General features: G+C 39.9%; 1 protein-coding gene across 7 annotated transcripts in view; it reads left to right on the top strand.

The window, feature by feature from the left end:
* LEF1 (lymphoid enhancer binding factor 1) overlaps positions 1 to 17596 on the top strand; it is a 124755-nt gene that overhangs the window by 82507 nt on the left and 24652 nt on the right. For 3 of the 7 annotated variants that reach the window (XM_017509097.2, XM_017509091.2, XM_017509114.2), the window contains exons 4-8: positions 288 to 420; positions 6134 to 6224; positions 7876 to 7959; positions 10014 to 10136; positions 11203 to 11365. In XM_017509097.2, coding sequence (XP_017364586.1) covers positions 288 to 420; positions 6134 to 6224; positions 7876 to 7959; positions 10014 to 10136; positions 11203 to 11365 — 594 coding nt within the window. Of the gene's footprint in view, positions 1 to 287; positions 421 to 6133; positions 6225 to 7875; positions 7960 to 10013; positions 10137 to 11202; positions 11366 to 13738; positions 14899 to 17596 lie in introns of those variants that run through there. The other 4 variants (XM_017509104.2, XM_017509109.2, XM_017509123.2 and 1 more) reach the window with 2 other exon arrangements.

Below are 17596 nucleotides of genomic sequence, written 5' to 3'. Positions count from 1 at the left end.
AAAGAGAGAGATTCATGCTATATGGAAGAGTAGTGATCAACCTAAATCTCTGAAGAAGCCCTGGTGAAATAACTAATAATTCATGAATATAAGTGACATATTCATGTGTTTGAGAAGTATTTATCATGGAAAAATTCTAAAAGAGACGGTTCCACTTGTCCAGGTCTGAAGGTGATTCTTGGGTTATGTCAATGACTGGTTACTGCTACCGTGTGATTTTTTTCTTTGAGAGAAAGGACTGGAGCTGGGCATCCATATTAACTGTTGACCTTGTGGTTACTTTGCAGTCAAATAAAGTGCCCGTGGTGCAGCCATCCCATGCAGTCCATCCTCTCACTCCCCTCATCACTTACAGTGACGAGCACTTTTCTCCAGGATCACACCCATCACACATCCCATCAGATGTCAACTCCAAACAAGGTGAGAGTCCCTGTCTTTCCAGGCCTGTTTTGCTAAGTGAAGAGCCAAGTCTCGTCAGTGTGAGTGACCCTCCAGATGCTGGTGCTACACGTCACTGGGTGGATCAGAATACATTTGACAATTCATTTGATAGCAGTTATTTAGAAACACACAAGAATTTGTTGCGTTTACTATTCATGATTAAAAAGCAGAAGAAAAGCATAGCAGGGCCACCTTCCAAGTGGTAGCTCTGAAAATCTTTCCTTCACAATGTAAACCAATAGGTTGTGCAAATATACTAAAAATTCAGTACACTTCAATATGCATTTATTTCAGCATAAACAAGGTGTTGATGCTGGTAATTTTAAAATAGGAATGGGGAAATTAGGAGATTTTGACTTCAGACATTACTCTTTTGAATCTCTTTTGGTTATTCCATTGTATCCCCATGTTGTTTCATCTTCTGTTATTTACCAGCAATAGGTTACATATTATAAATAATCCTTGGTGTATAAAATCTATTTAAAGTCCAAGAATCACAAACCTTATTTTGTGCTTCTACATTAATATTTGCTTCTACTTTGTTTATAGAAAAAATATATAGTGCAAGAGGTCTGAAAATTTAGAACATTTCATTTCTGCCTGACATGTATGGGTACGAGATGGGAGAAGAACGAGAGCTCTGGTCCACAGGCCTTCTGGTCCCATCTGCTCAGGGCAGAGCTCAAGGGTGGATTTGCTCTCAAGGTGGCTTTTTCCTCTTTGCATACACATGCACACTTGGACTTCAACAGGGTCTTTGAAAGTTCAAAATAAAATATTAAAAAAAGAAAAAAAGATTTGAAGTCAGAGAACATAAAGGGGGAAAATTTGCCACTGTCTACATTTTACCCTTTTGTCCACCCCTTTTTGAGACTTATAATGGACAACAAAATTTAATGACTGTGTGAAATCGAGTGGCATAGAGGCTAGGTGTTGTTTCCACTACTTGTGTGTATTTCCTCATTAAATACTTAATGCTTTCACTTCCCTTCATTGTTAAAATAGAATGCTTATTTGAACACTTGGTTACTAGTGCACTAGACTTGAGTAGAGTCTGAGTACTTTAACTTCGAGAAGGTGAGAGTCACTTATGCAGACATTTCCAGGTTTGTCTCTGTTTTATGTCTTATTCCCAGATCTTCCTCCACCCTGCTTCCTTTAATCAAGAGCTTCCAAAGAGTTAGGGATGTCAAAAAGTTAGGTCTGTGGCCATATAGTGAGAAAGGGAATTAAGAAAGGGGTCTCAGGAGGCAGGTGAGTTTGAGGGGGACCAATCTTGGTTGTGGTGAATTTGAAGTGTCTGTGAGATACCCAAGGGGAAACAGGAGGTAGGCCACTGAAATATGGGGGTCATAATCTCAGACCAGGATCTGAGCAGGAGGTGCACATCTGGGAACCTATTTAGTTGTTAATTATTTCTTTATTTAACTACTTATTTAACTATTTATTTAATTAAATAGTGCTTACCCTGTCCTAGGTCCTGTTTGAAACTCTTTGAAACATTAACTTATTAAAAGAATAAGAAATCAACCATAGTTCAGTAATTTTTCTCTCAAGAATAATAGGACAGTTCAATTTTTTAAAATAGTGAAATTTATAACTGGCTCTCAATTACACTTGTAGTTTCTCTTTTGTTTCTGTCTCTTACTGTCACTGTACCTTGTTTTCCGTAATTGTAAGTTATATCTTTTTTTAAAAAACAAACTCTCCAAAACTACAGAGAAGAGACTAATGGTCATCACCAGAAGTTATCTGCTTGCAGTTTCTTAAGTCTTAATTTTGTTCTAAAGATTGGTGTGATTTTTGTATTATAGTCCATACACTATTTGTGCTTGTTTTAATATAAAGATCCTGTTTTGTCCCTGGCTTCATGTTCCTTATCATCAGGTGCTTCAGAGTTATAGAACCTCCAATTTGAAAAAAGCACCCACTTACATAATACTGAGTTTATGTCATTCCAGTTGGTACTTTGGTTGCCTAGAAAATAAGCTTACTAGATCTCTTGCTTTTAATTCTTTTTCTCTCTCGCCTTTTGGGGTATATCATGAGCTCAGCTGGTTAGCACATGATGGTACTGAGTCCAGAGCAGCTGGTTTCAAAGTTCTTGGTAGACTAGTTAGCTCTATCTTCCCCCAACCCCTCTGCTTTAGCCAAAAAAAAAAAGCAACCAAAGAATGTCATATTCATACGTTAGATAGAACTATTCCATAAACATAAAATGTTTGCCAGGAGAGCTCATTCTCATTTGTGGAAAAACAACTCCAGGTTAATTTCCTATTAGGGAGGACATTAGTTTTCGTGTGTGTGTGTGTATGTGTGTGTGTGTGTGTGTAAGGGAAAGTAAGTTAGCGCCAATCTTTTTTTCTACTCATTATGAGTTTGGTAAAAATATTAAAAGGGAAGTGCTTTTAGGAAATCCTAGGTTTATATGTCTGTTTTTATCTACATATTATTCATTTTATCCTTACAAATAGCAACAAATACTTATACTTTGCCCCAGGCACTTTTCCGTAGCACATATATTAATGCATTTATTCTTCACAACAATCCTATTGTGATTTTATAAAACAGTAGCAATTAATAACTTCCTCAAAAATATGTATCTATTTAGCAGTATATCCATATAGTCTGACTTCAGTATTATTTCATCTATGTCTTTAGAAGTTACCTATAAAAGTTTAAAAATCTTGAAGGCTATGCTGAGTATATCCTCTAGCACATAGTAAGTGTTCAATAAATACTAGTTGAATAAATTATGGGAAATGTGCTGTGCACAGTAGTTCATGCCTGTAATCCCAGCTACCCAGGAGGGTGAAGCAAGGATCACTTGAGGCCAGGAGTTTGAGGCCAGCCTGGGCAGCAGAGTGAGACCCCCTCAGCTCTAAAAAAGTTAAATAAATAAAAAATAATCTTTAAAAAATGATGTGAAATGTGTCTTCAGTGGCATAGTAGTTGGTGGAGAGATACACACTTCTGGGAATCTTTGAAAATAGGATCTTAAAAGGACAGTGAGCTATTTAGAAAACCCAGATCCACTTTCTGCTTACATAATGACCTAAGCCACATCATGTATTTGCATGTACATGCAAAATGGTTGATAATATTGACCCAGCATATGGAATGGGTCTACTTTAACACTTTTGATTTCACTTATTTATTTGTTCAGTTGGTCAGAAATACTGAGAGCCTTCTCTGCAGAAAACCATGGTTTGATACGTAAATTGGTAAAATATGATCTTTTTCTCCAAGCAGTATATAAGCTCATGCTGGAAATCATTTGTACAGACTGACTATAAAAGAAAATGAAGAGCATCCCAGGTACCATGTTAAAAGTACAAATAAAAAACTTGTAGATTCAAAGAAGAAAGATTTCTCAGAGAAAATTACCTATGAGAGGAGCATTTGAAAGAATAGAATCTCTATAGATAGAGTCAAATAAAATGCCTAGCATAGGACATTCTGTGTAGTTCCTTCCTTCTAGCAGAAGTGTGAAATCCAACTAGTTTTTATTTTTTGTTCTGTTAAATAACTTCTGAATATTATCACTACTGCTGTGTTCTAAGCGTACTTACAACATGGAGTAGCATGGAGAGTGAGAGTTTAAGCTTAAAGACATGTGACTGCAAGCAAGTTACCCCTCCATGTCCCAGTGACAAAAATTCAGGACAGAAAATAGATGCCTTAACAGTCACTTAGCCCCTGTAGACCTCCATTTCCACACCTGTGAAACAGAGGAATTAAGATAATTCAGGACCAGGCATAGTGGTTCACGCCTGTAATCCCAGCACTTTGGGAGGATGAGGCAGGTGGATAACGTGAGGTCATGAGTTCAAGACCAGCCTGACCAATATGGTGAAACCCCTCTCTAGTAAAAATATAAAAATTAGCCGGGTGTGGTGGCACACACCTGTAGTCCCAGCTACTCGGGAGGCTAAGGCAAAAGAATCGCTTGAATCTACAAGATACAAGTTGTGGTGAGCCGAAATTCTGCCAGTGTACTCCAGCCTGGGTAACAGAGTGAGACTCTGTCTCAAAAATAAAATAGATAATTCAGGTAGTCTGTGACTCTTATGATTTTCAAGTTAATAGAATAAAACATTCAAATTTCTACTAAGTTTCTAATGTTTTTCAGAGTTGGTCTAGTTATATTGATTTTATTTTATTTTGCTCCCCAACACCCCACCCATGACTGAGCAATCCCCTTCCAGACCCTGAGATTTGGGGAGGTATCTGGATCTCAGAGTTAAGGGAGCAGCAAGTTGAAAAAACTCCTCAATGATTCTGATATGTCAAGAATCACCACTGCAAACTCCCCCCACCCCCAAAAAATCCTAGGGTAAAAAATTTATGTTCCACTGTAACCAAAAGAGTCAGTATTTCTAACAAAAACAATTTTTTTTAAATAAAGGAGATTTGAGACCATTGTTTTAAAAACAGCAAAACACGAGATGATTTAAAGTAAGAGATTAAAGATTTTTTTTCCTTTCCACCTACTTTCTGTAAGAATTGAGAAATAGTTTGTTCTAACTTCAAAGTTGAATTAACACCAACTTTGAAGACAGCACTTCTTGTCATTCCCAGTTTCAAGGCTTTCCATATCTTTAAGATACAAATGAAATTCCTAGTCATTTTAAATAGTAAAAAGCAGAATATTTAAGAAACATCTTCCATGTACTCATCTAATTTCACATATTAGCCAGTATATAATATTTATAGTCACTGAACATATAATCTGGGTGTTAAACCTAGGAATATGTGCTCGTATATGGAAGTGGTCTTTTAAAGCCATCATTAGCGATGTGAAGACACTTCTGTGGCGTTTTTCTATTCCGAATCAGCTTCCCCCAAATACACTGAATCTAAGTTTTTATATTTTATATTTTCTGCATTTGTCTTGTCATTTTTTTCTTCTGTACCTAGAGTAAGCTATAAACAAAGGGACGTCACTTGGGACTAGGATTATGTATAATCTTTAGGTGGTTTTCACAGTTACAGGGTGGTATACTCCAGGGAGTGTGAGCTCAAGAAACAATTTGGTGGCACTCTGATTTTCTGTGGAATTCAGCTAATTCAGAACAACTTGACCTTGCAGCCCAGAGGACTCAACTTGATGAAGAGCTTAGTTGGAGCTGAAGTGGCAGACAGAGACCAAATGAATCATATCGAGTGTGACCATTATGGGGCTGAAGATGATTCCTAATTAATCTTTGATCCTCTGAGGTGTCACATTTCCCAAATCTATGTGTCCATAAGGGAACCAATGAAAATATGAAAACGGCAATTTACCTAATCCTTGAGCAGCATGGCAAGCCATCTACTTATGAAGGGCTGTCATTTTCCATTCTACAAAAAAACCATTTTCATGCTATACAAAACAATTGTCTACCATTTTAACTAACATGAAATAATGAGGGCAAAATAAATAAATTAAAAGTCTATTTTGATAACTGTGTTACAAGCAGCATCTTTACTCTTTAGGACTTCCTTAATATAATATTATCTGAAGGCCCAGTTTTCCCAGATGTTGAAATCTTGAGAAACGCTAAAAGTATTGACTCCTGTTCTTTGGATCTGGTGAATAAATATTGTTTCATTCTGAACTTTAAGTATGAATGGCATAAAACATGTAGTTACTTTTCTGGTTAAATATCCTGTGAATCTGAAAATGATACCTCTCTGTTCTGTTTAACAGGCATGTCCAGGCATCCTCCAGCTCCTGATATCCCTACTTTTTATCCCCTGTCTCCTGGTGGTGTTGGACAGATCACCCCACCTCTTGGCTGGTAAGAACCTTGCCGCAACCTTCAGCCAGGCATTTGAACACATGTTCTTCCACTTTCCATTCATGGAAATTAGATTTGCGAATGGTAACACTCGTGGAGTTGAAGAAATTTCACATCAACAAGCAAGGCGCTAACTTTATTCATTTCAATTTAAAAGATTAAAAAACATACAGACTTTGAAATGGATTGAATCTGTTTGCTAATACGGGTAGAAAATGACTGTAGCATTTGCTTTGAAGTTTATAGTTTTATGGGTTCAATTTGTGGCTTTGGGCATTTGCTATGCCTGTACAGTTAGTACTCTGTGGTTTTCCTTTTCTAGGTGTTTTTTTTTTTTTTAATGAACAACTTATATTTTTGAAACATGAACTTACCCACATAGAATATCTACCTTTGCTTGTAAGTGGGCAAATGAGGTAAATGACAAAAATAACTAGAGAGAAATTCAACAATATGAGAGCATTTTTGGATGTTAAAGAAGTAAGCGTCCAATCTGAGTTCAGAGTAGTAAAAAACCGATTTGGGGGCCTTGTTTTTTTCGGAATATAAATGCTAATGCTTTTTATTTTGTTGTTTATTTCTAAAAATATGCTTACTGCTGCCTCCAAAATCTTTTCAATTATGAAGGTGTAGGAAGTATATTTTGGGAAGAAAGAGTAATACAGTAGAGCCTATTTTTATTATGTTATGATTAGCCCACAATGCTTCTTCCTCCCATTCCCACACTCTCTCCACCCTTCCCTCCCCAGTTCTCCATAGAAATAATTCTCGACTCTAGCACTTGTTTCTCTCCTCTTTCCATTTGGCTATGTCACAGCCCCCATGTCATCGGCCCACATCTCCATGCCTGGACATCCTTGCATTATCCTTCTTCAGCCAGGAAGGCTCATCCTGCCATGAACAATCCAGCTTTCTCTCTCTCTCTCTCCCCCTAGCATTACATCTCTTAGTCAGTAACTGCCTGAACTTAATTGATTATGCATACACTTTCAAACCTAGATCAATTATTCTGTCTGAACTTAGCGACTTAGGGGCAATAGTCCTGTGCTGAATTGTACCACTGGCAGCTAGAAATAACGTCTGTGTAAATGAAAAATGAGAGATGTAGAAAGAACAGAGGGAATTCCGATTGACTTAGGGTGGAGAGAAAATAATTCCAGTGAATTAGTCTTTTATTTCTTGACTTTAACATATATATGGGGGAAAAGGTATGGTGTTTTTAAAATGTTTATATAAATATAAAGTTTTATTTTCTTCTTTCTTTCCTTGCCTGAAATTCTCAAAAATTCTGATAAGTCACTCAGCTCCTTCTCTGAAGGGAATATTTCAGTATTCTCAGGCTTCTGTTACATTCAATAAACATTCAAGTGCCTACTTGGGATTGGGAGAGGGGATGGAATAAAAGAGATGTAATTTGTGAACAGTGTGTTTCCAAGTTGAGGGTGGGATATTTCCTTCAAGGCAAATTATGCTTTGATTGGGTGGAGGGTGAGGAAGGGGAACGGTTACATATCTGAAACCATGTGGGGGTCTGTAATACTTCCACCAGATTCTGTTTGAATATCTCCCTCTTCTCCCCTCATCCAACTCTTACTGCTGGTTGGTAACTCGTGTTTTGTCATTGATGGGTTCCTTTCTTCTGTGACCTCAGGCAAGGTCAGCCTGTATATCCCATCACGGGTGGATTCAGGCAACCCTACCCATCCTCACTGTCAGTCGACACTTCCATGTCCAGGTAGGTGGAGGTGGAAACCCGGGCGCTCGAGGACAAGTTGCTCTTCTCGTGCTTGCATCCTGTGCGCCTCTGCTTGCCTTTTGGTCGGCTAGGAGGGTGCGTACCTCAGCCATGTGTCTGTCTGTGCAGTGTGCCTGGCTCCCACACTAGGTGTCAGAGAGAGTCCCGGGTAGGAGCCCCGCACTGTGCCGCAGCCGCACCAGCCACACCAGCCCCACCATCGGGGGATGGACACAGCCTCCCTGGAAAGCATTGCCTCCAAACCAATCCATGACCGCCTGACTGTGGGATGGAACTGTCCGGAAAGCGGACATTACAAGAAGAGCTTGTTTGATTCAAAATATGCCGGAGGAGGAGAAAAACTGGTTTGGTCTCAGTTCTATAATATGCTTCATTTGTGGAAAGTTGTATCAGTTTGATGCGGCAGTGTTTGAAAATGCCCAGAGCCTAGAGCCTTCCTGGACAGAGGCTGTCAGAAGAAACAGAACAGTGCGGACAGGCTGGCAGTCCGTACAGGGTGTGTGTCCTAGTGTGTGAATCAGGCCTGTGTGGACATGGTTGTGCCAGCCGAGCTCGGGAGGCCTGCTGCGCTTCCCCGAGAAGCTGCTGTGTGTGATGCTTTTGCTTCTGGAGAGGATGGCTCTGTGCCCTGTGCTTGATGTACACACACATTTGGGATGCATTATCTGTGTGTTCAATGTGGCTTTGTCAAGGGAGCTAGCATTATTGTGCCGGAAGTCAAACTGGTAGGTTATTAACTGGTTGTGAATCTGTCTTTTTTATATGGGTATAAATTTCATATTTTCTGGGGTGAATTATAGCTTAAAAAAATTTTTTTTTCAGTGACTTGTAAATGTAGCTGATTATGGGAGGAGACGGAATTAGTATCTTTCCCCTTAAAACATATTTTTATACTTTTTAACATTGTAAGAACTATCTGATAATAGGATTCTGACAGGCAAATAACTGGCATCATATATTTTTGCAAGTAATACATTTAACAAAGCATCGTTATTTGGTCAAATATTTGTATTTTTACCATGCTTCCTTAATATTTTAAAACTTGCTTTTGAAAAATATATGTCCTAGCAGAGTTCCTTTCCAGATGAGGAAATCAATTGTGTAGGCTGTGATGAAAGACCTGAGAATGTTGTTCTTGCTGAATTCAATGTTTACTTTAAAACAGTTTGAAAAGCAAAGATTTCTAAAACATATCCAAATTTATCTAGAGAGCATATTGAAAGGACTGTGTTTATTTATTTTCTTTTTCTTGCATGGCAGTTTCCCTCCTTTGTGTTGGCTGGTGGTGGATATTTGAAGATTTTTTGACACTGTACAAGCATACTTGGGCAAAAGCTGTTGGCGGGTGTAGTTTTTAACCTTGATGCAGAACTGTATCCTTCCTTTTAATTAAATTCTTCTCCTTATTTCTGTTACCAGTTTTCCATAAGATGTGATCTCTGAAACATTAGTGTATGTCTGCACAGAAAATCATTTTGGATGATGTTAATGGAAACCTTATTAAATGGGAGACTGATTCCTATCCTTTTTCTCAGTAGTTCCTTCCTAATATGGATGAGGAAGCCAACATGATGAGAGAATTTTCATTGTGATGGTTTGCTTAGGAATATAGGCAGAGATTTTAACACGTGGTATCTTTTGCTTTCATTTAAAAATCACTTTAAAAGCTAAGTCTTAAAGTGTTATATTTCCAATAATGACTTTTAATGAAATTCTTATTTTAAAATTGCTTTGCAAGAAAAATGATTCACTTTTTTTTTTTTTTAATCTTATGGCCTACAGCCTTCCTAGAAAAATGTCATATTCTACTATTAGTTTGAAAAAACTACAGGGAATAATTATGAATATTTCCACCTGAATACAGAAAGAAAAAAATAATTATCGGCCCACTCTAATTTATAGTTAATGCTTCTGTGCATAAAAATGCATTTTTACTCTTAGCCAGTAGCAGTTAGTGGATTGCTTTGAAATTCCATCTTGCTTTTGCTACAATAGCCAGTAGTACATTGTTTTCTTCTCTTTCCTTCTTTTAGGTTTTCCCATCATATGATTCCCGGTCCTCCTGGTCCCCACACAACTGGCATCCCTCATCCAGCTATTGTAACACCTCAGGTCAAACAAGAACATCCCCACACGGAAAGTGACCTAATGCATGTGTAAGTATCCACTCGGGCTCTGCTGTGGTTGCCTTAGGCTACGCAGGATTTCTACACTGTTGCTCCTTTGCAGCAGTGATCCTTCACCTCTTTCTGTTACTGTGAAACTCAGTGGACCTCTGCCTTGAAAGCTGTGTCCCTGAGGACATTAAGCAGCTTGAATCCTACTGTGCTGATTTTGATTCTGAAGTTGGAAAGGAGCACAGACCTCAAAAGATCATGGGAACCCCACCAAAACAGAGAAATCTTCAGAACATGGGCATTCAAGACTCTGGAGCTGTTTAGCCATTTATCACTGAATTTTCATTTGGTTCAGATTTTTGGTGAGAACCTATTCCTACCTGAGTGAAGTAGACTGGAGGGTTTAATGCACCTTCTTCTGGAAGTACAGTTACCCTGGCCCCAAGCTTCAACAGCACAGAATTCAAGGGAAAGAAATAAAGCCCAAGATTCCCTGTTGGGCCAGGGTTGTCTCAGACTGTTGGAGCAGGGCTAAATTAATTTACTCTGAAGAGATTAGTAATTGAGCTTCTTAATCTAGGTTTTGTGGATGGAAGGGGGGAGGTGGTAGGCAGTGTATGGGCAACTTGCATTTCTTTGGGGGAAAGCCCTAAAATTTATTAGCTCCTCTAAGTGGTCCTTAAGCCCCTGCAAAAGTTAAGAACCTCTGTTCTGAAAGAGGAATGATCACCTGTACTGTGTGTTCAGCTTCTTCTCAGGGGACCAAAGAACTCAGCCTCAGAGCCCACCTGGAGCACCTTCACTATGCCGAGTCCATTTCTACTTGGTGTTCATAGTTCTATAATGACAGGTCCACTTTCTCAAACCAAAGGGTTTTATTCACAGAGAGTCACTGAGTAGATAGGAAACCCTATTGGATTGGTTGTTTGCCTCTCAGTGTTTCATCAAATGAGTCAAGAGCTGCTCTTCCAAGTTGATAGTGTTCTGGGGCAAGAGGGTTATCCCCAGCCTGAGCAGGTGCTCTGCTTCTCTCCTCCCCATCCCTTCCTTATTCCTTCCACCCCTTCCCCTAACCACCACCACCACCACCACCACCACCTTTTAGGAAGCCTCAGCATGAACAGAGAAAGGAGCAGGAGCCAAAAAGACCTCACATTAAGAAGCCTCTGAATGCTTTTATGTTATACATGAAAGAAATGAGAGCGAATGTCGTCGCTGAGTGTACTCTAAAAGAAAGTGCAGCTATCAACCAGATTCTTGGCAGAAGGGTAAGTAGCGGAGTCAGGCATAAGTGTTTATGGCAACCGTGGAACTGCTTTGTGAAAATCTGCCCCAATTTAATCACCTATCAGGTGATCATGGAATGTATTTGCACTTCAATATTTGATATGATACATTATAAACAACTTAGATTGATAACTGTTTTCTTTTTTTTTGAGACGGAGTCTCACTGTATTGCCCAAGCTGGACTGGAGTACAGTGGCATGATCATGGTTCACTGCAGCCTTAACCTCCTGGGTTCAAGCGACCCTCCCACCTCAGCCACCCAAGTAGCCGGGACTATAGTTGTTGCCACCATGCCTGGCTAATTTAAAAATTTTTTTTTTGTAGAGAATGTGTATTGCTATGTTGCCTGGGCTGGTCTCGAACTCCTGGGCTCAACGCCTCCCACTTCGGCTTCCCAAAGTGCTGGGTGAACAAGTGTGAGCCACCTTGCCTGGCCCCATTATTATTCTTTTTCTTTTTCTTTTCTTTTCTTTTTTTTATTTTTGAGATCAGTCTTGCTCTGTCACCCAGGTTGGAGTACAGTGGCATGATCCCGATTCACTACAACTTCTGCCTCCCAGCTTCAAGCGATTCTCCTGCCTCGGCCTCCCGACTAGCTGGGATTACAGATGCCTACCTGGATAATTTTTGTATTTTTTTTTAGTAGATATGGTATTTCACTGTGTTGGTCAGGTTGGTCTTGAATTCCAGACCTCAAGTGATCCACCCCACCTTGACCTCCTAAAGTGCTGGGATTACAGGCACGTGACACTGTGCCCGGCCCCATTATCATTCTTTTGTGTGTGTGTGTGTGATGGAGTCTTGCTCTGTCATCAGGCTGGAGGGCAGTGGTGTGATCTTGGCTCTTGGCTCACTGCAACCTCCGCCTCCCTGGTTCAAGTGGTTCTCCTGTGTCAGCCTCCTGAGTAGCTGGGATTACAGGCACACATCACCACGCCTGGCTAATTTTTGTATTTTTAGTAGAGACGGGGTTTCACCATGTTGGTCAGGCTGGTCTCGAACTCCTGACCTCGTGATTCACCCGCCTCAGCTTCCCAAAATGCTGGCGTAAGCCACACATGCAGTCCCCTTCGTCATTCTTTAAACAAATATTATTATCTTTTGGGGCCAGGCATGATGCCTGGACATTAGGTAATAATTACTTAATAAAATATGCAGCAACCGGGCATGTTGGCTGACTCACTCATGCCTATAATTCCAGCACTTTGGGAAACCGAGGTGGGTGGATCACCTGAGGTCAGGAGTTTGAGACCAGCCTGGCCGACATGGTGAAACCCCATCTCTACCAAAAATACAAAAAATTAGCCGAATGTGTGGCGGTAGACACCTATAATGTCAGCTACTTGGGAGACCGAGGCAGGAGAATCACTTGAACCTGGGAGGCGGAGGTTGCAGTGAGCCGAGATCATGCCACTGCTGTGCAGCCTGGAAAACAGAGAGAGACTCTGTCTCAAAAAAATAAAATTAAATAAATAAATATCCACCCAGAATTTACAGATAAATAAATCATTGTTAAGTTATATATTAGCCAAAATAGAAACAGTCCTTACCTTGCCTTTTTGGAGCTTCAAGTTTTGTGACAGAATATAGACCTTAGAAAAATAATTACCCAATAAATAGACAATAAAAATTATGATAAATTCTGTGAATGTAAGGAATAAGATTTAGTGAGAAAGAACAACAGGGGCATGGGCAGGGCCCTCTGAGGTAACTGTATATAAGCTGAGGTGTGAGAGCTAAGTAGAGACGAATGGGGAGAGGTAGAATTCCCCACACACAGAAGGAGCAGCATGTGTGTGTCGCCTCTGAAACAGGAAAGTGCTTAGCCCTTTTAGGGAGTTACGGCAAGGACTGTGGGGGACCAGCCTGGCAAACAGATGTGGCCGCTCCTTCCAGGACAGAAGCAGAGCTGTTCTACCATGAGGCTTTACATGGAAGAATGTGTATGATCCCGAGAAGTCTTGATTCTAGAAAGACTGTTCTCTAAATCACCAAGTGTACACCTGCCAAGTTTCTGGGTTGCCCTTTTCTTTTCATTCATCCTTTTACCAATGCTATGATATTTTTCTGAGCACCTATTGTGTACCAGGCGCCAGGCTACAACTAAGCTAGACACTCTAAGATTGTTTATCCAATTGTCAGCCAGAAGACACCGTCCTTCCAGGTACTTTGCATGGGATTGAAGTGGTTTGAGTTAGTTGGCTGAAGAGTGGTAGAAAAAGTTTGAATTTCTCTAATTCAAATTACATTTTCACTATAATCACATTATAATTTTAGAAATGTTTCATCTTAATTTGTTGATGGTCTTCATATCTTAATTTGCGACCCTGTGTTTGTTTTTGCGACCTCTGAAGAAATTCATGATCGGCAAATGAACGTTCAGCTGAGGAGGATCTAACAACCCCTGTGAAACATGGAGGATCATGTGTTAGCTATTGTTAATGATAACTTTACCATGTCTGCTCCAAACCTAATAAATTTGAGCATTTATAACAGAAACCACGGAGGTGATTTCCAGTCCATGTGAACAGGAGGGAAGCAGGCCTTCTTACATTATTGATCCCTATTGAAGAGCCTCAAAATGCAGCTATTTCCGATCTGCAAGACACTAGGGTTTCTGGGGGAGGGTGCGGTGAGATTATAGCTTTTTTGGTGTCCTGTGTACAATGCTCTATTTCCCTGTGGATTCTTAAACATTTAATAACAATAATTACAATGCTTTCCCAAGCCAGATCATGTCAGATGAGTGATTCTCATCATCTTGGAAGAATTCCTCCTTAAAAGCTTAAAAGCTGATCATCATTTTCCCTGACTCTTTAATAGAAGAAATCAGAGGAAAAGAAGGGCTGTTGTTTTTATTTCAGCTTGTATGCAACTCTGAGTTTTTTCTTTTTTGAGTTAAGTGCCCCCTGGCCCTCCAGTGGGAATTACTTTCCTGCTCAAGAGAGTAAGTGAGGATATGATATGAAGGTATGCTTCCTATTCTTAATGCACATTTCCCATAGTTGCTACTTTCTCAGCTCCCTTAACAATCCCCAGATCCGAGCATGTGTCCTAAAGGATGGTTCTTATTTGGGGTCCCTGTCTGTCTCTCATTTAGACACCTGTTTCTATTTATAGGTCTCTGAGATCTTTGATTAAGATCAGGTTTTCTGTCCTTTTATAATTCCCCTCTGGCAGGGCAGCCCTTGCTAACTCTTTAAAGTCTCTGGCTTCAAAATCATGAAGTTTTACACTGGGATAATTTGAGTTCTTAAAGGTGGATCTTAAATCCATCCCAGAGTGTTTTATCTTTTGATTTTTATTCACTTTTACTATATCTGTAAAATAGAAGTATTCATTCATATGAATTAGTCAAAATTTTATTTTTAATCCGTATTATAAATAATAATAGCACAAATTTTATTTTAAAGTAAGCCTTTTCTCTTCAGACCTTCCTGGCTATTAAAGGAAATCCATTTTTCACAAATTTATCATGAGAATGTTTTATCTTGGAACTCTTCAAGTTTTTTCAAAATACATGGGTATTTTTCCCACAACTTGGTGGAATCTTGACAATGAAATTTGATTTTTTAAAAGTTTGACCCTTTATTTTGTAGTAAACAGAGATAGAGAAGCATTTTTAGTTAATCGTGTTTCAGAAATTCCCATAAAGAAAGACCATCTTTTGAGTGTATACTAGACTTTTTGTTTTCATTGCAAAACTTTAATAACATCATTTTATCTCCTGTTTCATTTTGGTAAGTGATCTTCTATTTGTGAGCCTGTTTTGTACATTAGAAATAACAGAGAATTTAAAGTAATTGAACTTGTAAATAAATAGTTTAGTTTATGCCTACTTTGCCTCCGTGCCTTTTACTCAGTTTCATTAGCTGAGGTCTTTTGTCAACTTGTTCCCTGTTTTAACTGAAAAATACCTGATTGTTCGGGTAGAAGACCCAACCTTGATACATATTTTGGGAGTTAATTTGTATTTATGATTCCAGATTTTCTCAGCTGCTGTAAGTTATGTAAAATTATACTGATACATTACAGTAACAAAATGTGTTGTGCATAGGGGAATGATAATTGTCAAATAAATGAACAAACAAATTTAAAATGGAAGACTTCTTCTTTTCTTCTTTTTGTCCCTAATTTTTTTTTCCTTATTGGTAAAACTTTGCCTCTTGCCAATCATCTTTATTTAGCACTAAAGCTAACTGTAAATATCAGTTTTCTTTTTGGACAAAGTCTTGCTGTATCACCCAGGCTGTAGTGCAGTGGTGCAATCTTGGCTCACTGCAATCTCCACCTCCCAGATTCAAGCAGTTCTCATGCCTCAGCCTCATGAGTAGCTGGGATTACAGGCATGCACTGCCACACCTGGCTAATTTTTGTATTTTTAGTTGAAACAGGAATTTGCCATGTTTCCCAGGCTGGTCTCAAACCACTGTCCTCCAGTGACCTGCCCACCGCAGCCTCCCAAAGTGCTGGGATTACAGGCATAAGCCACTGTACCCCACCATAAATATCACTTTTCTTTAAAAAAATCAAGGATCAGCCAGGCATGGTAATGTATTCCTGTAATCCTGTTGGCTCAGGGCTGCTGTGGGAAGATTGCTGGAACCCAGGAGTTCGAGACTGCAGTGAGCTATGATTACACCGCTGCACTCCAGCAACACAGCGAGACCCTGTCTTAAAAAAAAAAAAAAAAAAGGATGATGTTTTTCCTTTTGTGTCCAGTTTGGATTTTCTCCCTGTGAAGGTCTGTAATAATAGGTCACTTGTTCTAGGTTTAAAAAGCCGTCAGTTGCTAAAGGCAGTGTGACTTTGCCATCCCAATTTAAACCACCGCTGCTACCCCAGACACACCTTCTTCTTTGGCTCAATTTGCCTAACGTTTATGCTACTAGTACAAAGAACTGTGCTTCAGGTAACTGTTTCCAAGGTGGTTTTGTTTTTCTGGCACCTCCCTCTATTTTTTCTTTTTTTTAAGCAAAAGCACATCACCTGATTTGCCTTTAGGCTCAGGGCAAGCTCCGCTGTGTGTCATGCTTTTTAACTTCACAGTCTATACTTGTAAAGCAATTAAAAAACAAATCACCTATCCTATTTAGCACAGACCGCCTGACTTTTAAGGGGCTTTCAAAGAAAATGGACTCTTGCCCTGCTAGTGGGAACTGCTACTTCTTGCACTAGAGGCTTTAACTGGAGGTGGGGTGTGGCTGGAAGGTGCTGTCATGTCTCATGAAATCAGCTTCATGTTCTGTTGTCAAACAAGAGCAGCAGGTGTTTCTGTTTTCTTAGGTACTCTTTAGGGGCCGAGTCCAAGTTGATTAGGACTTAGACATAGCCTCCTCTAGAAGTTTTTCTCTCTCATCAAGCTCTCTCACTGCCCTTCTAATTTAAAAAAAAAAAAAAAAAAAAAAAAAAAAAAAAAAAAAAAAAAAAAAAAACAGGGAGATCAAAATTAATATGCAGGGCAGCCATGAATGGGAAAGGATCTCATAGGCTGGGATGGGAAGGAAGCAAAATGGGAAGCCCACACCTGAGAGCTGGGGGAGAGCAGGAGCAGGGAGGCTGCCAGCTGACAGATTGTGCGTGCACACAGGTGAGCACATGGGGGTGCAAAGGTGAGCGTGTGTGCTGTGCATGTAGTTTATGTGCACAGAGGATCATGTGTGTTATGCCTGTGGGTGTGGGTATATGTGCTCGGGTGAGCATGTGAGTGTTGTGCGTGTATGTGCTCAGGTGAGAATGTATGTGTGTGTAGTGTGGGCTCTGGTCTCCTCCTTGTATAGGCACCATCACTTCTGGGTCTTACCCTCATGGACGATGGTTTCCCAAAATCTCAGATAGGTCTCCCTGGAAAATTCTGCTGGCAGATCCTGGCATTGGGGAAGTTGGGAAAATACATGAAAATTGTCTGCTGAGGACTGGGGTGAGTCATGCACTAGTGTTGTTTGCAAAGCAGTGTGCAAATGTAAACCTCTTAAAATCCCAAATACCAGGCTGGGCGTGGTGGCTCACACCTGTAATCCCAGCACTTTGGGAGGCCAAGGCAGGCAGATCACCCTAGGGTGAGGAGTTCGAGACCAACCTGACCAACATGGAGAAACCCCATCTCTACTAAAATATACAAAATTAGCTGGGCATGGTGACCCATGCCTGTAATCTCAGCTACTCGGGAGGCTGAAGCAGGAGAATTGCTTGAACCCAGGAAGCAGAGGTTA

The sequence above is a fragment of the Cebus imitator genome, unplaced genomic scaffold, assembly GCF_001604975.1.
Source record: "Cebus imitator isolate Cc_AM_T3 unplaced genomic scaffold, Cebus_imitator-1.0 Scaffold17, whole genome shotgun sequence".
Classification (NCBI taxonomy): domain Eukaryota; kingdom Metazoa; phylum Chordata; class Mammalia; order Primates; family Cebidae; genus Cebus; species Cebus imitator.
Note: the sequence above shows the minus strand (reverse complement) of the source record. Positions and strands in the feature narration are given on the sequence as shown.